This window comes from Rousettus aegyptiacus, unplaced genomic scaffold, assembly GCF_014176215.1.
Source record: "Rousettus aegyptiacus isolate mRouAeg1 unplaced genomic scaffold, mRouAeg1.p scaffold_m13_p_9, whole genome shotgun sequence".
Classification (NCBI taxonomy): Eukaryota; Metazoa; Chordata; class Mammalia; order Chiroptera; family Pteropodidae; genus Rousettus; species Rousettus aegyptiacus.
In genome coordinates, this window is record NW_023416312.1 from 74,243,339 (window position 1) to 74,270,990 (window position 27,652).

Sequence of the window (27,652 nt, forward strand, 5' to 3'; positions counted from 1 at the left end):
ATCATCATGAGTTCAGATTTGATGATGGTTTCATAGTTATGATACCAAAAAGCACAAGCAACAAAAGAAAAAAAATAGGTTAACTGGACTACATTAAAATGAAAACTTTTGTGCATTAAGACACTATCAAGTCAACTAATATCAAAAAATAAAATTTTAAAAAGATACTTTCAAGTGAGTGAAAAGACAACCCATGAATTGGAGAAAATATTAGCAAACCTTTATAAGAGTCTAGTATCACTAATATATAAAGAACTCTTACAACTCAACAACATACAGACAAATAAATCATTTTTTAAGTGGCCAAAGGACTTGAATAGATGCTTCTCCAAAGAAAATGTACAAATGGCCTTCAAATACATGAAAAAATGCTCAACATCATTAGTCATTAAGGAATTGCAATTCAAAAACTACTTCACACCCACTAAGACAGCTATAATAGGAAAAACAGACAGTAACAAGTGTTGACGAGGGTGCTGAAAAATTGGAACCCTTGTATGTTGCTGGTGGGAATGTAAAATGGTGTAGCTACCATGGAAAAGTTCCGTGGTTTCTCAACAAGTGAAGCATGGAATTATCATATAAACTAGCAATTCCACTCCTGAGTATATAACCTGAAGACTTGGGAACAGGGAATTGAATATTTTTTTATACAAACCTTCATAGCAGCTCTCTTTCCAATTGCCAAAAGGAGGAAACCACCCAAATGTCCATTAACAGAAGAATGAACAAAATGTAGTATACATACATAGCATTATTCGGCCATAAAATTAAACGAAGCACTAAAACATGCTACGTCATGGAGAAAACTTGAAAACATCATGCTAGGCTTAAAAAACAGAAACAAAAGGTCACATATTGTGATTCCATTGATATAAAATATCCAAACTAGGCAAATCTATAGAGATAGAAAGCAGATTAGTGTTTTCCAGAGGCTGGGGTAGAGAGGTAACGAGGAGTGACTGCTCAATGTGTACAGAGTTTCCTTTTGGGATAAAAATGTTCTGTATCTAGTGAATGGTTGTGATTGCACAAAATGGTGAATGTACTGTCACTGAATTTGTATTGTACACTTTTAAATGGTTAAAATGGTCAATTTTACATTATGTGTATTTTACAATAAGTGTTTTTTTTAATTAAAGGGTTTTAAAGATTTTATTGGAAGAATTAGAGGATATAAAGAGGATCTGTTTTAATAGCTCGCGAAACTATTAAGTTCTAATGTGTCTTTTCTCGGTAGCACTCTTATATTCTACATCAAAAAGGTCTGTGAAAGAAAAGTTAGATTTAATTATTTACTATGCTAGATATAAGTTCTAAGGACTGTTAAAAATAAAAGTAAATTATATATCTGTTCAAAAAAAGAAATAACCTTTTTAATAGCAAGGAAAAACATAAAGTACTTGAACAAAGTATTAAATTTGAACCAAGTGCTTCCAGGTGAATGAATCTGTTCATTATTCATATGCGAAGCAAACTTTCTTTGTAGGAAACTGAAAAACACTGATTAATGAAGCATCAGTATGGATATCATATAAAGCATAATTATGCAAATTCCCATTAGCAATCCTTATTTCTTTTAATAAACAACTTTTTTTGGTAATTTTATGTAGATGAAAGAACAGAACATGTTTATAGCACTCCTTTCATTCACAGCAATAAACAGAATGATCTTTGAAACAAGCAAAAAAATAGTTACCATAAAAAAAAACTTATGGTACTAAAATTTAAAAAACAAACTTCTGAAAATCTTGAGATACAGATGCCTAAATAGAATAAAATGATTCTCTGAACTGTACACAGATCAGGAGCCAAAAGGGAGATCAAGAGCCATAAAAACAAAAGTACTTAATCTTTTATTTTCCCCTCAACGTAAATCTAGATTAGTTTCATAGTGACTTTATGCAACTATTTGACTTTGAGGATTTGAATGAAACAATGTTTATATTTGTACTTGATCTAAAATGACATTAAAGAATAAATATTCACCTTGAGGATTCCTGGGAATTTTACTCACCCTTTACCATACTCTCCTCCTTCTTCCACATTCCTACAGCATTATCACTAAACCACAACAATAAACGAGCATTTTTTAAAAATAACAAAATTGACAAATGCGAATCCAGTAAAATAAATCATTACAAATAAGATTTTATGGTCTATGGTTTTATAACTTTTATAACATTTGAATTTTAAAAGTCTTCTCTAGAAACTTTTTTTAAATAAAAGTTTTATTGGAGAAAAATAGAACCACCACATACACAGGGAAAAGAGCACAAAAATTCAACTGATACAGAACAACTGAAAAGTCACAATTATCCAATGTTGTTTGCAATTACTTTTCAATTTTTTAAACAGCTCCCTTCAACTTGTTTTTTTAACAGTCTTGCCAATTTTTCACCTGACACATCATCAAGTTTTCAAAAAATTAAGAGCCTCAGGAAAGGGACCAGCTTTCAAGATAACAAGAGTGACACCAAGAGTCTTCTCCTAACAGGACCAATTCTACCTAAGAATTCCTTAAGAGTAACTATCAAGTCTTGTGGAACAGTTTACATGTCTCAGAGACCATTACGGATGAATTAAAACACTGATATAGATGGTCCAGTATGGAGAAAGCACAAACAAACAAAACAGTTGCATTTCCTTGTCAGATGAGCTCATGTAAGGAAATAACAGAGGAGCTGAGAAAATACAGGTAATGGCTGCTCAAAAAGAAATTAGGAAGGCATTTGAAACACTGCATATACTTAAACAGTGTACACACTGACAAAATTAGAGAGGAACAGGCAATTTTGTTTAAATAGCTGTTAACAGGTCTTTGAGAACTCAAGAAAACAACCAATAGCAGACACAAGAGCCAAGTCTCCTCAGTTGACTAGCTAGGACCTAGGTAAAGGCCCCAAATAGTAAAGGAAATATACCACTACAAAAAGCATTAAAGCAGTTCTGATTTTAAAAAATCAAAACAAAATTTTCTGCTTCTCCTCCAAGAACAATTTCCTTCAAAGCTTCAAGGATAAACAAACAAGGAAGAAAAAAAACATACCCCAAAACAAACAAACAAAAAAAACCCACATAAACAAGAAAACCACTGATGGTAAAGAGATGCTTTTTACTCACATTATCCATTTGAAGAACAATACTTTTGCTATTTTCTATGTCCAAACAATCCTACATAGAATTGTTCCTACACAGAATATTGGACATTCCCCTGAAAAGTAGGTGTCCAGAAGCTATGAGAACTCTTACATTCAAGCAATTTTGAAAGGAATAAGATCAGCATGATATAAAATTTGAAATTCCCAACTAGGGGTTGTGTAGAGAAAATGAGGGAGGACCTTTACATCTAGGGCTTTAGGAAATTAGAATAAAGATAGGAAAGGCTTATTTACCAATAATTGGGATGCTTCCAAAAAAAACTGGTAGAGAAAATAGGAATACTAAATTCTAAAAGCTTGTAACAATCTATAATTGGTCCAAGTTAAAGACAAAACTGTCCAAACAACATTAAAGTTTAAAGGAAATTGAACACTAGCTGATGAATTTTCACGCATGTAAAAATTTACAAAATATGTGGGTTTTGGTCTCTTTTGCGATGTTCATATTGTATTCATTTTTAATATGAAAAAAGAGTTGGATTTTTCTCACCTACTGTGTTCTTCTAGGACAAATGATCAGCAATTTTTCTATTTCAGCTATTTTTATAAGTACCTGTTAGTCAGCACAGTAAACTCAGGGCTAAGCCATACATACTCCTCCCATAGCCATAAATGGAACATTTGAGGATGGATATATACAAGAGATTATATAAGTAACTGTCCCTCTATTTGAAAACTTGTCTCCAAATAATATTTTTTTCAAAACATCCCTTTCAGTGTAACAGAACATTATTTAGTAGATTATCAATAGCTATGACAACTTATTTTTCTTTTCAAGGGAAATCGCAAAAACAGGTGAACAACCAAGTCCAGGGTGGTTTTTCTATTTGATAAATACATCCAGAACTCTGTACAGTAAATAAAGTTTCCATGCAGTTTAAGTATTTAAATGACATTTAAAGCAAATAAATCTTTGCTTCATAATTAATGGTGTATAAGAACCCCCCTTTTTTAATAACCATAGGGACCTCTTTCCCAGTTCCAAAGAAGAATCATGAAGACCAGGTATTTTCTTAAGAGCTTTCTGCACATCATACTAAATAACATGCAAAGAGTTCAACGACATTCTTCTTAAAGGTAAGCATTACTCTTTTAATGGGCATGTTAACCACCAAAAAAGTCCACTCCACTCAACTATTTCCATTACAATGCTTCATTTGTTCATCGGTAGTATAAAAGAAGTCAAATAATATAGGATCGGCAGGTTAGTTTATCCACTGGCTACAGCATGAAGACACAAAATGCTCCAAGGCCAAAATTTTATGCAATATAGTTGTACTGGTTTGGGTTTTCTTTATCTCTTTCCATGTAGTCCCGGTCAATTAAAGATTCTATTCTCTTCTTAAGATCAGCAGGCTATAAGAGAAAGTAAAATTTCAATCCAAAAGCTCATATTCATTGGCTCAAGGCCATTTACCAACATCCCATTAAAAAAAGAGCAGTTTTGGCTCACTGATTTAATGTATTTAAATTCCTTAATTTTTAATTTTTAATTTTTTTTAAATATCCATAATTTTTTTAAGAAAAAGTATAATGAAAACAAACTAGGTTAAGAAATGTTTTTATACTATACATATACTGTCACACCTTGTCATATTATTATACTATTACTTTTCTAGTTAACGAGGTTTTCTAAGAACCTATTCTCTGCACAAATACAAAAGACTAACTCATAACTTCACATGAGAAACACATTGTAAGTTTAGGGAGACAGAATGCTAATATTTAATTTTGCCAAGATAGTTTGGGAAGATAAAAAATGTACTGCAGAAATCACTATTTATAAGGACACCGCAACAAATGGTTCGATAACTGAAGTATCATCTAAAAATTCAGATATTCATATTCCACAATTAATGTAAGATTTAACTGTTACCTACTATAAATGATTTTAATTTTTGAATCCTACTTGTTGTTAAAAAATCACCGTTAAAGCTGACAAGCTTGTTCTCATGACTGTATTATTAGCTCTTGAATGACAAAATCCCACTGCCTTTTGCATTTAGCCAATAAAAAGAATATAATCTTGCTTGGTAATAGCGTTTTTCAAATTGTGTAAAATGGCCACTTGATCAACAGTTAGGGAGAGTATTCTGATCGGGCAGCCAAAATTTCAGCCATCATATCACCCAGTAATTCCGAGGTTTGAAAATCAAAATGGCTTTCTCTTAATTATGGTAAAAGACCTAGAATATCAGCATGATATTTATTATAGTGATCCTCTTATCTTCTCTAGCATCAGGGATCGCTCTGGCTGGAGGTGAAATGGTTACTAGGCAGAGCATGACTGAGCATGTGGTAATGAGGCAGTATTAAGTTTGGCAAAGACAAAAAACCTACCTTATTATTAGCAATAACAGCTAATGAGCATTTATTATGTGCCAGGCACAGTGCTAAGTTTTTTACATATATTTTCTCATTTAAGCCTCACAATAATCCTTTAAAGCAAATACTATTACCATCCCCATTTTAAAAGTAAAAAAAAAAACAAGCCCAAAAATCATGAGAACCCCAACAGCCAAAAGTCTAATTGAAACTCTATCAAGTATTTATCCAAGGGTTTGGGAATCTTCTAACACTTGAAAAATGGTGCAGTACACTATCACATTGTCTATGCCTCTTTATTATCTGGCATTTACACTGGAATGTCCATTTAATAATCAATTTCAGTTTGCCAGAACTATCACTAAACTTTTCAAAAAGATGGATAATGATGGCTAATTATCTGTATAGTGTTTCTAATGGGCACCTATATAAGCTAACTAAACAAAAGATTTAATTTAAAATAACCAAATCTGTCAAATATCAATGTATTTTGAGAAAAAAAAATAACAAATAAGCTCAAAAAATATAGTGTCTGAACTTGAAATTTTCAAAGACTCATTTAGCAGTTTAACTTTCAGATATAAGAGCTTTGTAAAATTGTTTTCCCCCTTTTGTCACAGCTGCCCACATATGTCAATAAAGGTTCTTTTAAAATCATATATAAGAACTTGAAAAATTAAAACTGTTCCTCCAAATTATCTTGAGGCTTTACTCTGTTAAGATTTGTGTTTAAAAATCTAATGTATTCATTCCCTTTTACAGATAACAAGCTCAATGTAAAAATACAAAAGTACCTACCTTTACTGGAAATTTCAACTGGTTGTATACTTCTGAAACAAGGAGATTGTGGCTAAGTGTCTTTCTCATCTTCATAATTCGAACAATTGCAGCATCGATTTGATACTGCCTATCTTGAAATACTCTTTCTGTAGTGCTTGCTTGTTCCTCAACCTAACAAAAAAGTTTTAAACTTAGGAAATGTACCTGACATGGAACTTGATTACTTACACAAATTGTACATTTTAGGGACATGACACACTGTTAATGCTCAAAATATGCTGAATTATCTAAAGGAACCTTAAACATACAGAAAATGACAGAAAAAAACCCCTACTAACATAATTCCTTTCTGTCCTAATTTATATTGCCTGGCACCTATGCAGTAATGCCAATATTATTAATAGAAAAGATTTGCTTTTCTAGAAATAGAGACTAGCTGATGCTGAATTTATCATTTTCTTTTACTCTGTTCCTGAAATCTTCTAAATATGTCACAAAGGGTTATTGACTAGATTTCTGTATAACATTAGCTTATCTCTAAAAATGACTGACTTTGACCTCTGATTCAAAGTATGGTACTAACTAGCTAAGAGAACCAAACTTTTTTTTAAAATATATTTTGTACATATGACATATTATTGAATTATACACTTGAAACCTATTTTATTTTAATGACCAATGTCACCCCAATAATTTTAAAAAAATAAATAGAAGAGCTACATTAAAAATAAAAAAAAATATTTTGTTAATATATATATCAGAAATGCACAGTTAGTGCTTATATTCATTCAAGGCTAACAGAAATTTAGATGTTTAGAAGTCAGTTTACCAATTTTAATGCTAAAGCAAAAATATTCATCTTTAGCACCTAAATCAGAATAATTTGGGCTTTTTGCCATCAATTTTTTTCTGTTACAGCATAAATTTTTTAAAAAGACAGTAATTTTCTAAGGGAATGTCATGCCTTTGATGTGAATGTGAACAAGACAGGACTTGTCTGAGATACTGACTTCTGTCCCACATTAAAACTTTTTCTCAAGCCCTACATTAAATCTACTGGAACTGAAACCAACTGGTTTCAAGAAATGCTGTTCTTGATTTTCTTAATAAAAGTCTCTTACAAATTCAAAAAGCAAAAACAAACAAAATATTCACTGTTAATCAAAGAAATACTAAGTTATTCAGATTTTTAATCAAGCAAGTTGGCAAAGATTTTAAAAAGAAAATATCTTTAGTGCTGGCAAGGACACTGTTAAGACCCGCCAGTCATACTGCTAGACAAAATGTAAATTGGTTCAGCCTTTCTGGAACACAATATGACATAATGTATTAAGCCTCTTAAAATGTTCACACCTTTTGACCCAAAAGGTCTATTTCCATGAATTTATCATAATGAAAGGCTCAGAGAGATCAAGATTTAGGTACAAAGATGTCTTGCAGTTCTATTTATAATACTAAAAAAATTATGAATTTAATTGTCCAATAATGGACAATGGTTGAATAAATTATAATAGCCATGCAAAATAATATTGTGTGGTCATCTGTCATTTTATCAAGATATTTAATGGCATGGAAAAAGTCTAAACATTTAATGTTAAACGAAAAAAGCAGGATATAAAACTACTGAGTATCGAGCCCAGCTATGTCCACCTCCCCCACAAAAATGTGAAATCAAATACTGAAATACAGTGAGCTAGATATAGGCACGGAAAATAATGTTAGTGGTAGTATTCTAGGTAGGCATAAAATCTTCTTTATAAATTTTATTATGAACACATAATTCCGTGTATTAGGACAAGGAGAATGCAAAAGATATACCGTTTCTTTCATCTGGATTTGATTGATCTTTATCCTGAATAGTTTGTGTTTGAAATCATCATTACAAATGAACTTGTCACCATCTTCAATATCTTTGCCCTTTGGATTTTTCGCTAGAACTCTAGCCTTGCCACAGGCCAAAGACTGCAGTGTTCTCCTTAACTCTCCATCCTCTGAAGAAGAAACAGTGGCTTAGTTGTTACTAGCTCATCAACAAGAACAGCTACATTCAACCTCAATCTAGGTTCAACCCCATCCCTCTATTAAAACTGTGTGTCCCTCCCAAAGGTCACTGATGACTTCCTCTTTGTTCTATCTAATGTTTTTTTTTTCCTGGTAATCCTTTAACGGCTTCAATCATCATTCCATGTGGATAACTACCAAATCTTCAGAAATGACATCTCATTTCTTGCCACTCTCACATTTAAAGGACACCTTCATTCATTTGGTTGTTTTATTATCATCACTCCAGTATGTTCAAAGTTTTATTCATTATCTTCCCCATAAAACGGTGTCCTCTTTCCAACTGTTAGTCATGAAGCTACCAACCTACTCAGGTGAGAAACCCTGGAATCGTCTTTAAATCTTCCTTCTCCTTCATCCTCCAAATACTTAGTAAGTTGGTGCTTCCTTAGAGATGCTCCTTCTCCATTCTCGCTGGCCTCATTTAAGTCTAAGCCCTATATCACTTTATGCCTGAATACCCCACTAGGAACCTCTTCATCCTCTAAGCTGCCCTATTGTCTATTTACCTAATTACCTATTCCAGGTAAGTTGTCCAAATAAGTCACTTCCATTATATTACATGCTTGAGACTCTACAATGTAGGTTTCATTTGCTAGATTTGTAAGGCTCTCCATGATCAGGCTCTACCCATCTTATCTATCTTATCTCCCTGTTCTGTGCTGCAGCAGTTACTCTTCATGATTCCTGCCCACACTGTGCTCATTCTTACCTCGAAGCCTATTCTCACAATATTTCCCCTTGCAAAATATGCCTTCTCCTTAACTCAAGTCCCACCCTTTTCACGAAGGCTTTCTCAATGGTGCCAGTCCACAATGATCTCTTGCTTTGCTGAATTCCTAACACACTCCTAAGTCAGCACCACAGATTGGTACTTAATGACTGTGAAATTATTTCAAGTGTCATTTCCCCCTTTCCCATTGGTTACATTATGAGTGCTGAGGAAAGGGATTATTCCTTTGTATCCCCCCCGAGCTCTTAGTGGTGTATACATCATAGTGGACACTGAATAATGCTTGCTAATTAACTGATTCAACACAAACCTATTCCGGTAGCCTGCTTGATCTCTTCTAAACTGAACTCCTCTCCCTCATTAAACATTAGCAGCACCAGTGTTTGAAAAAGAGACACCTGGAGTTCTTTTTTACCCTGTTGGAGAAACAGCAGTATTTAGCCATTTGAAAAAAAACCACACATGAAAAATTAATCAAATGACTAATGTCTTATAGGAAAAGCATTTTATCAATTAGTGGATTCAATTAGTGGATTCAGAAACATGGATTAACATTATCCAGAAAAGCCAGTATGTTCGGTGTAGGGCTTAGGTGTGATCCTACCTAAAACAGGAGGGAGGATTGGGTTACTTTTCTACAGGTCTTTTTTCAAGCCTTTTAATTAAAACTGAACAACAAAGTAATGAAAATTAATAACTTAGCCTTATGTGTCATGACAGATGTTTATCATGAGCAGCAATGAATCACTGTTTCAAATACATTTTTAACTTTTTTGATTTAGGTAAGTCATGAAAAACTGAAGGACCTTTTTGACATTAGATAAGAGAACTGTTCCCCTTAACACCCACTCTATTCTCTAGCCTCTGTCAACAAGAAAAGAAGTTTCCTGTCCAAAAGAGAGCAGTGTAAATTCTGCATCCACAGGTGGGAAAAGGGTGGGAAAATGGGTTATTGTTTTCAGTTTGCAGCAAAGCCAAATCAGTTGTTGAAAAGACCACATTTTTATAATACACAAAGCTGTGAGAAGCTATCACTGTCATGCAGATATTTAGGATAAATTTACAAATGAGTTAAGAGCAATGACCTCAACATCAAAGATGAAGGTGAAACTTAAGTTTGGGGAACATCCACTTACCTCTTTAAATTCTGCCTTTAAAACACAGTGTCCTAGAGTAGACTGCCACTGAAGTTTCCTGCCACTATGTTTGCCTAGGTAAAATGTCTTGAAAATCTCCTGAAGTTTTACCATCTACAGTAAATAAAATAAAGCTTTATTTAAGCTCTGTATCCAATATCACATTCACCACTCTTTGTATTTACCTCATGTATAATAATTTCTGGATGTTTTTAAGACTACTCAGTAGGTCCACTGATCACTGAGGTAAGGTAATGATCTCTCAACTACCAAATCTAATGGAATTTATCATTCTTTACACTCTGCTCTCTGCAACAATTATTCATTGCCTCTTTTAAAACATTCACCTCCAATGTCTTTTGTGCCTCTGCACCATGCTGGTTCCTTTATCTCGCTATTGCTTCTTCACTGATTTCCTCCACAGGTTCCTCTTCCTACTACCTGCCAATGTGAGCCCTTTCCAAAGTTATGCCTCAGGCTTTTTCTTCCTGTTTCTATATTTTTCCTCTTAACAAGGGAGATCTACTTCCTGGGTGCCCTTGATTATCTCCATGGAGGATTCTTAGCATCTGTCTCTCTAGCCTTAACTCCTTTTCTAAGCTTCGGTCCTGCATTAGACAGTTCCCCTCATGAATTAGGATGAATTTATGCAAGCACTCATCACTCAGCAATCCAACCCCCAGGTGACATATAAGCAAGAATTTGTGATAGCTAGGCAGAGTGGTGAATACAATCTGGGGAACTGAAGGGAAATTAGCCCTGAAGCCAGAAACTTGGCATCATTAGCTATGCTGTAATGATATTAGTATAAGAGTAACATAAATAGAAGAGTGAATTATTAAAACAGTGGGCATTAGGTGTAGGTGTGCTTACTGACACAAACTTTCAAAAAGTATCTATTTTTCAATGACAAGCAAAATAGAAGTGTCATATATTTCTACGCTTATAATTCAAGTCAACAAACAACAACTCTTACCTCTGGTGGTAAATGGACTTCCATAGGCACATATGTTGGCCAATAACCCATCGTCAGGATATTCACAGTTAATTCAATATTCCCAGGTACATTCTGGTTCTGCATATACTACAATAAGATCAAACACACATACTGAGATCTTAAAACTAAAAGTGCATACATTTCATGTCATAATAAAGACCCATTCAAAAAGTTACCCATTATACAATTATATGTGAATACTGACCATCTCTAAAATAAAGTTCAACTATTAAAAGGAATATAAATGAAGCCTTTATTAAGTGTATTAGAAAAACGTATTGGTTACTATTTTGTTACAATGGCACAAAAGGATCACATGACCTCATTAGAGGCATTATCGACTTAAGTAATTTCTCACATATAGCCGGGCTGTTATAGAATCTCTTCTCCATTCTTTTCCCCATACCACCTGCAGTCCCCACCTTTGGAGACCCTTATATGACTTGGAACACCTTGCAGCAACCCACATTCCTCACCCTACCAGCCAGCCCAAGTATTTGGTTTTTCATTTGCTCCACTAGCTTTTTGCAGGGGGTGACCTGAAGTGGGGGAGAAAGAAAATGGGGAAAGGGCAAAGCAGATAAACCCTATTCTGTAGCTACTATAAGACTCACAATCCTACTGACCCTCATCTTTCTCTTGAGTCTTCTACTCTCATTTCTCACCACAACAATATAGTGGTAAAAAAGTCACCATTAAAACCTGAGAGGAAAATCTAATTTGCCCTCACTCTACCTATGTTCTTAAATATTTCAAAACCACCTTCTACCAACATCTGCAAAACTATGGATCTAGCTTTTCATTTCCAATGTCCCCAAAGGCTGTAATACAACCACTCTTATCACCTTTCCTCGCTCTTCATTGCCACCTTTGAACATGCGACTCATCAACAGTGATTAGATGCTAGAGGAAGCCCTGCTCTCACTATCTAGTCACAGCTTGTCCTGACTTCAGTTAAAAACATTTTATTTCTACTTTTGTGTTACTCTGGATGTACACTGAGAATAAATTCTGAAGTAGGTCAAATATACTTACATTTCATCAGTGATTTTTTCTCTACTGTGACCATCATCTAAGTTGCTATGAAATATTTACAACAAAATCATGTTTCTATTTATCCTCTTCAGTACAAAGGAGATAACTAAATATATTTAAGTTCAAGGAATTAAGTAAGAGGTTAACTCACTTTTACCTGTTTGAACTGAATCATGATGTCTTTAGAAAGTTCCATGTCTTTAAACATTCCTTCAAGTTTGCTGGTGAAAGCAGCTCCACATTCTATTAAAGATGTTTACACATAATATATCAAAGTGGTTAAAAACAGAGAATTTAAAATTGAAATTTAAAATTAAAATTGAAAACATGAAAAGCATGAAATGTGATCTTAACTATTCCTAAGAAAATCCTTAACCAAAAGTGTATGCCCCCATTAATTCAGAGTCAAACTCTTTAATCCTACAGTAACCTTAGCTACTATTTAGGCATAATATAAATGGGAAATTTTTATGCAAATAATAAAAACAAGAACAATGCTACTTTTTTAAAAAAAAATTACAACAGCTCTGGATATGTACAATAGGTTGGAAACCTAATGAGCTTACTCAACTTATGTTTTCATCATGAACCTACAGTGACTGACAAGAGTAAAAATTAAGCTAATACATTTTCTCTCAGAAATCAAAGAAGGAACAGAAAGAAGACAAACATACCATGTTTAAGTTTGGACAGCATTGATTTTTCAGCATCTACAGATGCACTCTTCCCAACTAACAGGCGCTTGGCTAAATCTTTCTTATAGAAGGCCTCAAAAACATCCTTGCCTATGTTAAATAATAAAACACAACTTCACAACATTCCAATAAAAAGTTCTGACAAAACCACTCTAAAGTATTTAATAAATCATACCATTACTCCAATTCATACATTTTATCCAAGTTTGTTAAATATAAGAAACATTAGAGGCAGACTTTTGAACCAGACATTTCAAAAGTTCTTTGCTATAAAATATTAAGACTGCATAAACTTTGCTTTAGAAAACTTTAGTCAATCAGTAGCTTTAGTGTCAATACTCTAGAGATTAAAACAGGTAACAAGAATCGAAGCTCTTAATAGTATAAAAGTCAAAACACAAGCCAAATAACATTCCTCAAAGTATTTCACTGAATTAAATGCAAGCAGTATAACACAATTTCAAATATTTAACTCCCAAATAATACTTCCTCCAAGTTGATTATACTTGTTAATTTCTGTTGAGTGCTTTGTTTTAAAAAATAATATTAAAAGAAAAATAAACTTACCATAGATAAATCTAAATATGATCATAATTTTATCCAACATTTTTTCAAGTTCCTCATCTGTAGCTTCTTTGTTGCCAGCACGAAGCTTTGAATCTACATACTTAGCTAAAATGGGGGTAAAGTTTGCTATTTAGAGATCATGAGTATCCACGAGGTACTGGGCATTACACTTACACAGAAAGAAGTATGATATACTAAATATTTTCAGTGCTTCAGGGGTATACATGCATTTTTTTAAAGTTTCCAAAGTAAGGCAGATGAAACGACTTGTTCAATGTCACAGAGCTAATAAATACGAGAGCCTGAACTCAAACCCAAGTCTTCTGGCTCCAGATCTAATCCACTTTCCACTAGGGTATCCATTTCATTGCAATGATGTTAAGCAATCTTAAATACTACTTTTCTATTAAAACAAACCAGATACATTACAGAGTTGGAGGCAAAATCTGCAAAAATTTTAAGGATAAGCAGTACACCAATGAAATTTCATCTTTTTTTTTTTTTTGCAGAGGATGCTAGACCTTCTCAGGTTACCTCCTCTTCTGACATTAAGGGGTACTTGGGTAAGAATATCTGAAAAGTATTATAGTATACAACACTCTTACACTAAATGGGTTCAGACTATTAGGTTTGTTTTTGTCCTGGACATTTTCCCTGTCTCACTGGAAACTGTAATTTCTGCTATCTTTTCTTGCAGCCCTAAATGTGGCCCTCTAAAAACAGCACCCTGCCCCACCTCTAAATTGCTGTAGGCTTATAAAACAGATCTAAAGGTTATTATAAATAAAAGTAAATAGTGTCCAAGGTACTGTCTTATAGTGAAAGAACATTATGTTTAACAGGTGGGCTTTAGCTTGAAGGACTTATCCCAAGTTTTTAGAAACTACCAGCTAAGCAATCTGGAATCAATGAAGTGTTAATATAATACAACCTTGTTGAAATTTCAGATTAACTGAGAATGTTATGAATAAAAGAGGAACATTAAAGAACTGTAAAAAGGGACTGGAAAAATACCTATAAGTTCAGCAGGTTTGTTTGGTCTTTTATTAATAAATGTTTCAAATGCTTCTTTCATGGCGTTGATAAATTTTTCATTCTTCATAAAACAGATATCAATTATATGGTCAACCTTATCTTTAAAATCCAGCAATTCTTGAACCATGGTTTTATCTTTTTCAGGATTAATAACAATAGTGCTGCCAAATGCCTAAAAAATAAAAATTATCACTTTTTACTAGAACTGAATTATCTATGATGAAAACAATCCCCAAATCATATTTTTAAATAGGTATACATATTTTTTAAATTTCAAAAAATTAAAGTAAAATAAAGCTATTTTTGAAATCAGGAAAAGCAAGCAACAAAACATCCAAACTGATACCATTCATCTATAAACACGAAATAAGGAATGACCACTGGGTATACAATATCATAATGAGGTATAATTGTAAGTCTCTAGGCTCTTTTCCTTCCTTTTAAAAAAGTCAGCTTTGACTTTTAAAAAATGACAATCTGGCTTCTGTGTAAGATTTAAAAAGGGAAAGAAATTTTGGATCTAAAAAAAGGTCCCCTTTATTTTTCCGCATTCACTGCTGTAAGTATTGGAGCTAGGAATCACAGCAGACATCAAGAAGGTAACTGTTTAATTGCTGATTTGCCACACAGCTATCATTCTTAGGTTGACTGCTCTCAAAACTCTCATTATTTTTTTTAAAAAATGGATCTAACAAGAAATGTTTGCTGATATACACTCTGGGTGTATAGATTAGAAGCCATGAAAGAGAAAAAAAATTCAGGTTAATTGTTAATACCTTAATGTATTCAATCCACTGCTGCAAGAGAACCTGAACTCCACCTCGAACTCTACTGAAGAGCTGATACAGGAGAGATAAATCTTGAATTCGGTTTTCGTCAAGAAGGTTATTTAAACCTGAATATTAAAATATTTTGGTATTAAAAAAGTAAGCAAAAATGTCAGATATTTTAATGAAAATTAAGTTATTATTGTAATACTAGTCTGAACTATGACTAGCCTGTGAATTTTAATAAAGAGATTTGCTTTGAATTAAACCCAACTAGATAATCACCTTTCCAAGTGAAAACTAAATATAGGAAACTTAAGCCTAATTAAAAATAAATAGTTTGTACAATTTAACATGGTAGATCAGATGTACAAACCAATTTATAAAAACTGGTTTATATAAGTACATATTACAAATATGTCATATGTGCAGTCAGGCATGTTATATCTGGCATTAGTGTACATAGCTATCTTTCAGACCACTGGATACAGGCTGTGATACAGCAAAACCACACATTAATAGGCCAAATTTAAATGAGGTTCTAATGTATTTGATTTTCAGAATGAAATAATAGTATAACTACATCAAAGTTCTAAAATATACCCATTTTATACAAAAGAAAAGATGGTTTGAGAGAAAGGTAAGACTTTTGCCTATTTGTGGCATGGTCAAAGTAAATGCAGGGTACACTCTAAGATCACTTAGAAATGCTTGGTAGAAGTGCTTGGTTTTTTATGCTATAAATAAAAACATTTTAGTGCAAAAAGGAATGCATTTCTTTACTGTAGTCTTACTAATTAAGAATTCCCAAATTCCCTGTTTCTTTATTGTTGTTGGTGAACATCCCTCATCTCAGTTCCTATATCTTTAAGTTAAGGAAAGAGGCACCTCTTTGAAAGTTTACTGTGATGAATAGGGAATAAGGGTTGTGTCCATCCTCAGAAATGCAGCCACCACATGCTATCAAGCTTTTAAAAGGGAAATCTTTAAAATTTGTTTCTAATTGTTCCCTGCTGCTATTTAAAAAGTAATCTGATTTAAAAGTTGCCAATTACCTTTCTGAAGAATTGCTGTTAAGTGTTCACCAAGAAGTTGTTTTTCTACAGTAGCAATTAATGACTTCCTACAAGGAAAAAAGTTGAGAATTATTGAGATTTGACTTTGCTGAAAATTTAAAGCCTCTTCTTGGCTTCAAATAATTTGTTTTATGTTCATTGTAATATTCCTATCCTGTGCATAAATTTATCGGTGCTCAGAGTTACTCTGCCTAAAAGAAGGAAAATAGTGCATATTCCAGCATTTGATTTACATCATGAAATAAATATTTCCAAGGTCTTCCTATGGTTTCCTTTTTCTAAATTTCTCTGCTTTTATTAGGAAGGTAAAGAAATTACTTATGCTGCTTACAGGAACTCCTTGTTTGGTAATATTTAAGAAAGCACAAAAACAATTTCTCCTATGAACACCTATGGAATTTTAATTGGCCTGAAAATTTCAAAGATCACATCAGCTTTTAATACTATTTTTAATTACATCTTAAACATATAAACACAACCAATAATCAAATCCTTGACCAAATCTAATTCACTAGGGAAAATAACAACTTGAAGTATGCATTATGAAAGCAATTGTTAAAAAATCTTAAATCACACCTGAAAATAGTTCCTAACACATTTGGGGAATGCCTAAAACGCCTTAAGTGATTCAACGACACAGGTTAAGGCTATTAGGCAGAGCATGTAATACTTACTGGGTAGTCTGATCTAAGTAAGTAATAAGTCTGTCTGTTTCTTCTTCTAGACGTTTGTTAACATGATGAAGATATTCAGGAACCTACAAAGATAGTTTTTTATATTATTGTTTTCCTCCCCATAAATCATTCAGAAAATGTCAAGTCCAAAAGATCCTGGGAGCAGCCCTGTCAAATGTGACAGGGTTGAATCATATGTAAAATTATAGGTAGAGCTTATGATCCAGAATTCTGGCCTTTAAGAAGAGAGAAAAGAAAGGAGCAGCTAAGTGAGAGAAAAGCATCACAATATTGGGAAGATAAATGCAAAGGGAAGCTTATGTTCTATAAAGTTAGGTCTATTGTGAGGCACAGTGGATTTATTAATCATGATTTTTAAATACCTCTCTTTCCTGCATTAATTTTTGGCCTTCAGCTGCGTAAAGCCGGTTAGTTTCTTCCAAAAATCGTTGTTCAAAAGAATCCTGATAAATCTGGGAAGGGAAAACAAATAAAGGAGTTTATTTATTCATTCACAATGTATTAAATATCCTCTACGTGAACATCACCATGAATCTGGTTTTGAACATTAAACTAGAGACAGCCATCAGCTCAGTAGTAACTGAAGTAGTTAACTTACTTGCAAATCAGAGAGCATGCTTAAAAGGCTTCGGAGTAAACTTCTATCAATTGCTTCACCATTTCTTTCCCTCTCAATCAAGAGAAGAATGCCATCAATTGTCTTATTCTGGACTTTCTGATCACTTATAATATGAGCCCTAAATAACTCCAGTCCCATGTCCCTAAAAAAAAAAATTATATATATATATATATATCTTCCTAAGTTAATTGACAACAATACCACTTCTGGAGAGGCTTAACTTCTCACATGTTAATTATGACTCCAGGCTTTGAAGCAGCAATTGTAAAAGAATAAAATCCACACATTTAATCTTAAATAACATTTCTTAAATTAAAGCATGTAGGAAACTCATTTTTTCTTTGATGAGACCTGAAGCTAAATTCCTGTCTTCCTCCATAACTAAGTTTTTTAAACTGTCTCCTTTGGTGGATTTCTTTCTTGGTCAATTTAAAAGACAAATTTAGTTCTAAGTAATAAAATGGTCCTCATTGTTCTGGTAACAAAGGCTTAATTGGTAATTTGTTATCTGGCTTCAGTACTCAAAAATAAGCAAGCTCTGATAATTGCTATAAGTAGATGCTAGATACATGGCGGGAAGAGCTCATTATACTCTTTTTGTGTATACATGGAATTGTCCATGATAATGTTAAAAGATGAGCAAACTCTTCATCAGCAGTAAAATGTTACAGATCCATATAGTCCAGAGAAAACTTTAATTCCCTTAGCTAACAAAAAAAAGGACTTCATAAATTATTATAGGCTCAGAGAATGTTAGCTATCTCCAATGTGAGCACAGATAAAACATAAGAAGGTAAAACTGCTATAAATACAAGTCTAGAAGCCAAATGTGAGTTTTCAGAATACTAACAGTATCACTTACTCTCTTCAATTAGTGTAATTAAGATTTGACTATGATTTGTAACAAATATTTTCATAATTTTTTTCTGGCATATGCTTACCAAATGGAGGGTAGCATTGAATTCTGAAGAACGTAAGTTCTATCCAGAAACAAAAAAATGCTCCTGATCATGATCTGCCAATGAAAAACAAAATCAAACAATTTTCATATTCTGTGAAGCTAAAAAATTTTCTCTTGATAAAATAATAAAATTGTAGGATTCACTTGAATATTTACTAGACTACTAGGATCAAATGCAGAGATAAACAGATCTACTCGAGAATAAGCCCACACCATTTTTTATTAAACTACTCTATTGTCTTAATCCTTGCTGTACTTTCCAGAAAAAGGACACTTAAAATGGTCCGATGACTTCTTTGCATCTTGAGAAAAAATAATAATTAAAAAAAACAGGGAATAAAAGGGACACACACACAATTCTTCCTCAGCAATAGCACTCAGAGTGAAGCTGCCTTAAATTGTATGTGTAGGGTTTTGGGCAGGGGGGATGGATTTTAAAATTTTTAATTTGCAGAACATAAGGTATAAAGTAATACCAGATTAGGGAGAAAGGAAAAGGTCAGGATGTAAATAAGCTAAAACATAGGACCATCAGGCACCTTTACGGGTAATCAAATAGTGGGTGGGATATTCATCAGACTGGATGTAATACTTTTTCGTTAAGTGTGACAAAAATAAAAATGATCCTAAGGTGCTACTCATTCTAAAATGCTTGTTTACTTATGACTTACAGTTTTAAAATAGGAAACTGAACCAAAATTAGTTTCCAATTCTGAACAAGAAGAGATAGTGAGGCAGGCCCTTATCACAAAACTTTTAAAAATTACTAATCCTGTATTTGAAGAAATGTATTTTCTAACTACACTATTTAGCTGAAATGCCATACTTTTTACAGCTTACCATTTGTCTACAATGGTTCTGCCAGCATCTATCAATCTTCTTTAGAAAAAGAACACTATCCAATGAATCCATGAGATGTACGTCAAGGATATCTTAAAATGTTTAGTACAAGTAACATATGCAATGTAAGAGCACATTTGTCTTAAATATGGAATACTCTACTTAATGAAACAAAATAGCACTTAATTATTTAAAATATGCTATTTCTTAAACTGTACAAAAAATTGATCCACACAAAAAATACCTTTAAAAACAAGTCTTAGACATAACTGAGCATTGTTTTCAGTTTATGATTTCCCTTAGAAGATTCTTTCTTCAAATGAAAATTTGTTAGGACAAAAAGGGTAAAGATGTATTTACACTAATACCACAATGTTGATTAAAGCTGAAAATTCAAAAATTTGTTTTTTTCTTTCTCTGGAAGCAGAATGAACAAAAATAACCTATAAAACACAAGCATTCCATTTCAAGCTGGATTAAATAAATATTGAGGGATACAGAGGGAGGACAAGATAAAAGTATAAGATGTTTTATTTTTAAAAGGATATTCTCTGAACTGATGAATTTGTGCTTTGATGTGATCTTCACAAATCTGTCTCAGCTGTTTGTACAAGTTTGCAGAAATCTTGTAAGAACAGAGATTTTCTACAGCCTGCAAGATTAAACAGACACCTGCTTAAGGAAAGAATGGGGGGGGTTGTCAATTATCTATATCAAATTCATATTATTTTAGTATATCTACCACATTGGCTTATTAAAAAGGGTTATGGATCCATTTGAAACACAAAGTCAAACAACAAAATATCAATGTGGATGGTGAACTTTTTTATAACCAATGTACCATACCAAAAAAAAAACCACACACACAAAAATTCATGTATTGATTATGGCTGTAAAGGTTAAGGATGGAGGGAATCAAGCCAAGTTCCCCCTGTGAAGACACTGAATTTATAACAACTGCTACATACAAATGCTGTCTTGTTCTTAAAATGTTGATTGTCTTCATAAGCAGTTCATTTTGAGTTTAAAAAGATAATTTCACCAATTATCTGACCACCACTGAATTACAATTTATACTTTCTTCGGTTTTTCTGAACAGAGCAACGCAGAAATGATTGCTAGCAGGATTATAAGTATGATATAATTAAACTCAAAGTGTTTTCTGCAACATTTCAGTTTAAGAATATTTAGATAAATATAGGTTTTAAAATTTGTACAACCGAATAAACATTAGGAAAGAAATGACTGTATTTTTACTTAATTCTAGTAGTTGAATTTAATCGTTGAATTGGTCTTCTTTTATACTCAGATCCCAGAAGGGAAAACTTCAGATTTCAGTGACTTTTTCTTGGTATGTATATCAAAAGACTTTCAAATTTAAAACAGCCAGTAAAACTCTTTGGATGAACTCTGATATAATCGACAATTCCAACTAGCAATAACTTAAGTATAACACCAGGATTCCTTTCTTACCACAACAGAAGGCAAAAATTCCATTAAAACTGACTCTGAGGGAACATTCAAGTTCTGTTGGTTGAAGTGGTTTTCATAAATATGTAGTTAGAATATTCAGGTCCAGTACATGAAATAGCAAATGAAAAGAAAGCTTAAAGGAAACCGCTTATACTATTGGAGGAAAGACGTCCCTATACCATACCAGGAAATAGCAGGCCAATTAGATCCAGAAGCTAAGGAGGAATAAGAAGGCTGTTTCCACTGGCCAAACTGGCCACTTTCCATGGAGACTTTGGTTAGGCCACAAACACCTAAAAGGTGTCTTTATGTTTATTTCATGTGCCTCTGTGTTCACACTGGTCCTCTATAGACTATCCTCTTTTCTCCTTTAGTATTCTTCTCATTGTATCTCAATATTCCTTTCGTGTGACTCATTTTCTCAGCATTTCTCATTTCCCTCCTTAGATTCTGTTTTCCTACTTCATCTCCACATTTCCCACTTCCAGTACTTCTCCAAGTCCTACTTCCCCATTCCCTTGCACTGTGTTCCTCTTTCTCCCATCTAGTAGTTCTGAACACATCTATTTATCTTCTCAAACAAGATACCATATTCCCTTACCATTCATCGAGGTCCTACTTCTTCCAATACCCTTTCCTTAATTGCCTCAGCAATGAATGACACTCACCTGGCACTATCACCAATCATACCACACTGGCCTGTCACTGAGTCAACACTATCTCTTTATGTGTGTATTCTGTCCCCCAGTTCTCCTTAAGGACAGAAAAAAGATCATGTGCTCAATTCTGTCTATCAGGGGTTCCCAACTCCGGGGCCATGGACCAATATTGGTCCATGGCCTCTTAGGAACCAGGCCGCACAGCAAGAAGCAAGCAGCAGGCTAGCGAGCAAAGCTTCATTTGTATTTGCACCCACTCTCCTGGGCCAGCATTACTGCCTCAGCTCCACCTCAGATCATCAGGCACTAGATTCTCATAAGAGCACTGATCCCTGGTGCCAAAAAGGTTGAGGACCATTGCTCTATACGTTCTTTAATACCTTTTAAGTTTTGAACCAAGTGAATACAGTACATACTCAAAAAACTAACATACCTATAACCAGCAATTGTCCTGTACATAGAAGGGGCTTTTATAGTATAAGGAAAAAACTAGCTAGAAAACATACAATATACTGTTCTGGGTGCTATGATAGAGACAAGCAAAGAGGCAAGGCTCCTGACCCAGTCTTTAGGGCAGGGGTAAGACCGGAAAGGCTTCTTGGGCAGAGGTAAAAAAAGTGGAGTCCCAAAGACCCAGAGGGAAATGGATAAAGAACTAATGGGAACTTTGAGAAATAGAGAATTAAGCTTGGGTTTATATACATACAGCATAACCTGTGTTTACTTGGAGGATGGTTTAAGATGTTTGGGGAAAGAAAAGCAGGAAAATCAGGAGCATCTAAGGTTAATTTTGAAGGTAAAGCTGGAAGAGAACACTCTGCTTCTCTAACTCAGCCTTGACTGCTTCTTAACATATAGACTAGATCTAGTTCCTTCCTCGACAACTTTCCATCAAGCTCTTCATGTACTGTTATGAAGAAGTCCCATAATCAGTATAAAAAAATACAAAGGACTGAACAGTTTAGTGTGGTGCATGGTCTACTCAAATTTATATAAAAAAGAGAAAGTGAATAAACACAAAGTTGTTTTTACATTCATAAAACATCTCTGGATATCCTCCACCCAAACTAATAATGTTTGTGGAAAGGGTAACTAGCCAGGAGTTGTAGGATGGGATGGAAGTAAAACTGTTTACTACTGCTCCGTAAAATTTTGGGGACTTTGAATCAGGTAAACGTATTAAGTATTCAAAACACTTAAATACTCGCCTTGCCAATAAAACCCTTTATATCTTCCCCACCACCACATTTTTTTAGCATAGCATTCAAGGCACAATCTTACCATTTTAGTTTCATGTCCCTTTATAATCTTCTATACACCTATGATCTAAACGTTCTGCTTTCCTCACTTTTAAGCAAAGTTTGTTTGTAGCAATCATGTGTGCCTAAAACAGTGGCTTCCAGAAAATTTTGACAAGCCACAGTAATAAATACGTTTTGTCATAATCCATTGTACACAAAATAAATTGATGTACTTGAAACATAATCTTTATGAAACTACACTTACCATTACTGTTTAATATACTCTGATATTTTCTATTTTATTTCTTTAAAAAATGCTGGTCACAAACTACTAATTTCATGAACCTACTAGATTATAAGCACCTTAAGGGCAAGCACTAAGTGATCTCTATATGCCAATGGTTTCAATCCAGCTCTGCGCAAAGCAGTTACTGATTCAACAAGGATAGATTGTTTACTAAATAATCAGTATCCTGTTAGGTGCTGGGAGAGAAAAAGGAATAAGAAAGTTAAATATCTACTTAGGAGTTTGAGACAAGTTCTATTTTATTTTTGAAATGCACTCTTTGAAGTGTATTAATTATTTTGCATTTCAATAAATACTTTAAAAATCCCTAGAAGTCTGATTTAGTATAATACAAAAATAACCTCAATTCACTGGTAACTATATGTATTAAACAGATCCTAGATAGTTATACAAGTCTCTCAAATAAAACAATCTTTTTACTTAAGCTCACGATCATTACTGGTAAAAATGCTACCTTAAATCCTTTTTTAAGGTAATCAGGTATAAAATGGAAATATTCTAGAAAGGTTTTAATCTTTATTCCTCCAAATTCTAGACCCTCCTCTCCAAAAGCCATACATCTCATATCAAAAGCACTCCAAAGAAAATATAAACATGTAACAGATGAAATACAAAACTACAGATCATGAAATTTGGTGCTTTGGGGAAGACAGAATTTAAGAAACAGGAAAGACACAGAAAGCTGCATTCCTGATGAGAGAAGGAATAGAAATGAGGGTAAGAAGACTAAAATAAAAAAAATAAGAAGATTAAAATAAGGATAGACAATACAAAGAGTAAAAACAAAATAAAGAATTAAACATGGTAAGTTAGGAAATTTAAAAAATTTTCTGATTTAACAATGTCAGACACTAGGAAAGATATTAAATTCCCACCAGGGTGCTGAACTCTGGTCATTGGCTTAAAGGATTGCATCTTATTTTTCAAACCATATGCTTAAAGAAAGACACATCACAAAACTGTTCAACAACTGATAAGGCAATAAAATCTACACTAACTCTTTTTACATCTAGTAAACATGGCTAAAATAAGATATTCAAATATATCAAAAACTAAGAACTTGCAAAAGGAAAGCCAGACAATGAAAACTAAATTATGTTTCTTTTTACAGCTAGTAAAAAGAGCTTAACTAAGACTGAAATTATCAAGGTCTAAGTATTTGCAGTTGTACATTTTTTAAATAGCAGAGATAGTACTGATTAACAATTCGGTAAAAAGAAGAGCAATACATTTATTGATGGACACCTACGTTGTTTCCATATCTTGGCTACTATAAATAATGCTACAATGAACACAGGGGCGCACACATATTTTTCCAAGTAAGTATTTTCGTTTTCTTCAGATAAATACCCAGAAGTGGAATTGCTGGGCTGTATGGTAGTTCTATTTTTAATTTTTTGAGGAACCTCCACACTGTTTTCCATAGATGCTGCACAAATTTGCAATCTCTCCAACAGGGCAAGAGGGTTCCCTTTTCTCCATATCCTAGCCAACACTTGTTATCTCTTTTTGATGACAGTCATTATGGTTTTGATTTGCATTTCCCTAATGATTAGTGATGCTGAGCGTCTTTTCACATGTAAGTTGACCATCTGTATGCCCCTTCTGGAAACACCTCAGGTGTCTGTCAATTGATGAATGGATAAAGACGATTTTGCGCGCGCGCACATGTGTGTGTGTGTGAGAGTGTGTGTACTAGACTACTACTCAGCCATAACAAGAATGAAATCTTGCCATTTGCAACAACACGGATGGACCTAGTGGGTATATTATGCTAAGTAAAATAAGTCAGACAAAGACGCCATATCATTTCATTTGTATGTGGAATCTAAAAACAAAACAAAACAGAAACATACCTAGGTACAGGGAACTGATAGCTGCCAGAGGGAAGGGGGGTTAGGGATGGCTAAAAAGAGTGAAGGGAATTAAGAGTTACAAACTTCCACTTATAAATAAGTCACAGGGATATAATGTACGGCATAGGAAATATAGTCAATAATATTGTAATAACTTTTTGGTGATGAATGACAACTAAACTTACTGCGGTGATCATTTCATAAGGTATATAAATGCCTAATCACTATGTTGTACACTGAAACTAATATATTATGTGTCAACTATAAGAAAAAAGAGGAGCAATACATAACGACAGACTAAGCTTAAAAACATCCACAGAATAAGTTAAACTTACATATAATACAATATTCATCTTTGCAAAGAATCTAACTGCTCTCCTATAATCACTAACTACTTAATTAAGCAATGATTTTACAATGGATAATAACTGATAGTAAGATGCTTTATCTTGTGATTCATCTACTCGATAAATGAATCATTAATAGAAAGGCTTATTATTTAAGATTTATTTCACAAAAAGCTAACCAAACAAGAGTTCCTATTATTCATACAGATAAAATTCTTTTCATCAGAACTGAAGTACAGACTAGGATTACCTGCAAAGATAATAGACTGAAATGTATATTAAGAATAAATGTTATACTTTCATATAAAAACAAACATCGAGCTACAAAAAAAGGTAGCAAATTTTAAAACATTACACAGCTATTAGAAAGACTGAGAACATGAAGAAAACAATCAATTATATAATTCAAAATATTGCTTAGTAAAAAAGTCACAAGCCCAAAACCAAAATTCCAATTATTAAGCTACCATATGTAAAATCAAGATACACTCTTGATATGGTGCAGAGGGACAATGTTCCTAGAGAGTTCTTCTTCTTTTCTATTATTTATTTCAATTTAGTTAATGGTGTCTACTAATACATATTTAGAATGTAATCTAGCAGACAGCTGCTCTGGCTCAGTGTAGATTTAGAATTTAAAAATGTGTGGCTTTGGAGCAGTATAATAAAACATAATCTAAGATAAAGACATCTTTATTTAAGACTCAAATATTTATTACCACCACCAGCAGTATACAAAGCAGGCTCTGTAGTAAGTACTTTTCTGTATTATTTTATTTACAACTAACTAAACCCTGCCATATAGGTAGTGTCAGTTTCCCCATTTTGCAAATGAGGAAACCACAGCTTGGAGAAGTAACTCACTCAAAGTTATCATGAGTGACAGACCTCTAATCTAAAGCGGACTGATCAACTCAAAAGTCAGTGCATTTAACCATACTCCTATCTGTAGTCAATTGAAAACAAGCAAACGAACAAAAATTCAAACCAAAACATTAACTACTGCCTCACTGATACAGGATTTCAAGGTTGTCAAAAGACAATTTTTAAACTCATTTTAAATTATTCTCATTTAAAAACCACTTTTAAAAAAACAACCTTTGCTTACTACAATTGTACTCAGAAAAGCATGTTCTATTCTAAAAATTTCAAGCTTAGCAGGCAGTACATGCAATCCACACTGGGGACTTTCATGCTTAAACTTAAAGCGAAATGGTCTTGTGCACACACACAAAAGTAAAATATGAGAAATAAGTGTTTATTTCAGGGATAACAGATTGGCTGGGAGAATGAGAGATTTGGAGAACTTTTGGTATACTACACACTTTTTTAAAAAATATATTTATTTTTCAATTACAGTTGACATACATTATATTAGTTTCAGGTATACAATATAGTGATTAGACATTTTTATAAAACTTACAAAGTGATCACTCTAATAAATCTAGTGCCCACCTGATGCTGTACAGTTATTATATTAACTATATTCCATATGCTACATTTTACGCCCCCATGACTATTTTGTAACTACAAATTTGTACCTCTTAATCCCTTCCCCCTTTCACCAATTCCCTAACGTCCCTCCAATCAAAATGTCCTCTGTATCTGAGTTTGTTTCTGTTATATTTGTTCATTTATATATATATATATATATATATATATATATATATATATATTTTAAATAACACATATAAGTGCACTCATGTGGTATTTTTTTTGTCTGGCTTATTTCACTTAGAATAAACTCTAGGTCTACCCATGTTGTCACAAATGTTAAGATATCATTCTTTTTTATGGCCAAGTTAACATTGTGTTATACATATGTTCTACTTCTTTTTTATCCAGTTGTCTATTGATGGACACTTAGGTAGCTTCCATATCTTGGCCATTGTAAATAATGATGCGATGAATACATGGATGCATATGTCTTTTTGAATTAGTGTTTTAGGTTTCTTCAGATAAATACCCAGAAGTGGAATTACTGGGTCCTTCATTGTCTGTTAGAGCCCTTCTTTTCAAGTCTATTTCATCTAGTTTAAGTATTACTACCCCAGCTTTTTTTATTCACATGTTTCCATTTTCATTTTCCTGAATTATCTTTTCTCCATCTATTTCCTTTCAGTCTGTGTGTCTTTCAATCTGAAGTGAGTCTCTTGTAAGCAACATAGTAAAGGTCTTGTTTTCTTACCCATTCAGCCACCCATGTCTTTTGATTGGAGTATTTCATTCACCTATATTTCAAGTACTTATTGATATATGGAGATATTGCTATTTTATTATTCACAA

The 27,652-nt window shown here is 33.3% G+C and overlaps 1 protein-coding gene across 2 annotated transcripts in view; it reads right to left on the reverse strand.

Moving 5' to 3' along the window:
* Nucleotides 1-1,560: 1,560 nt before the first annotated feature.
* The window catches only part of CUL4B (cullin 4B), a 34,552-nt gene continuing 8,460 nt past the window's right edge, over nt 1,561-27,652 (reverse strand). The window contains exons 4-21 of one of the 2 annotated variants that reach the window (XM_036226508.1): nt 20,032-20,135; nt 19,484-19,553; nt 18,624-18,697; nt 17,662-17,824; nt 17,426-17,515; nt 17,043-17,125; nt 16,348-16,415; nt 15,302-15,420; nt 14,505-14,697; nt 13,491-13,595; nt 12,903-13,013; nt 12,386-12,471; nt 11,173-11,280; nt 10,197-10,310; nt 9,371-9,476; nt 8,085-8,257; nt 6,285-6,437; nt 1,561-4,517 (exon numbers count right to left, since the gene is read on the reverse strand). In XM_036226508.1, the coding sequence (XP_036082401.1) occupies nt 4,422-4,517; nt 6,285-6,437; nt 8,085-8,257; nt 9,371-9,476; nt 10,197-10,310; nt 11,173-11,280; nt 12,386-12,471; nt 12,903-13,013; nt 13,491-13,595; nt 14,505-14,697; nt 15,302-15,420; nt 16,348-16,415; nt 17,043-17,125; nt 17,426-17,515; nt 17,662-17,824; nt 18,624-18,697; nt 19,484-19,553; nt 20,032-20,135 (2,016 nt within the window). In that variant the 3' untranslated portion in view covers nt 1,561-4,421. Of the gene's footprint in view, nt 4,518-6,284; nt 6,438-8,084; nt 8,258-9,370; nt 9,477-10,196; nt 10,311-11,172; nt 11,281-12,379; nt 12,472-12,902; nt 13,014-13,490; nt 13,596-14,504; nt 14,698-15,301; nt 15,421-16,347; nt 16,416-17,042; nt 17,126-17,425; nt 17,516-17,661; nt 17,825-18,623; nt 18,698-19,483; nt 19,554-20,031; nt 20,136-27,652 lie in introns of both variants that reach the window. The other variant, XM_016122064.2, reaches the window with a different exon arrangement.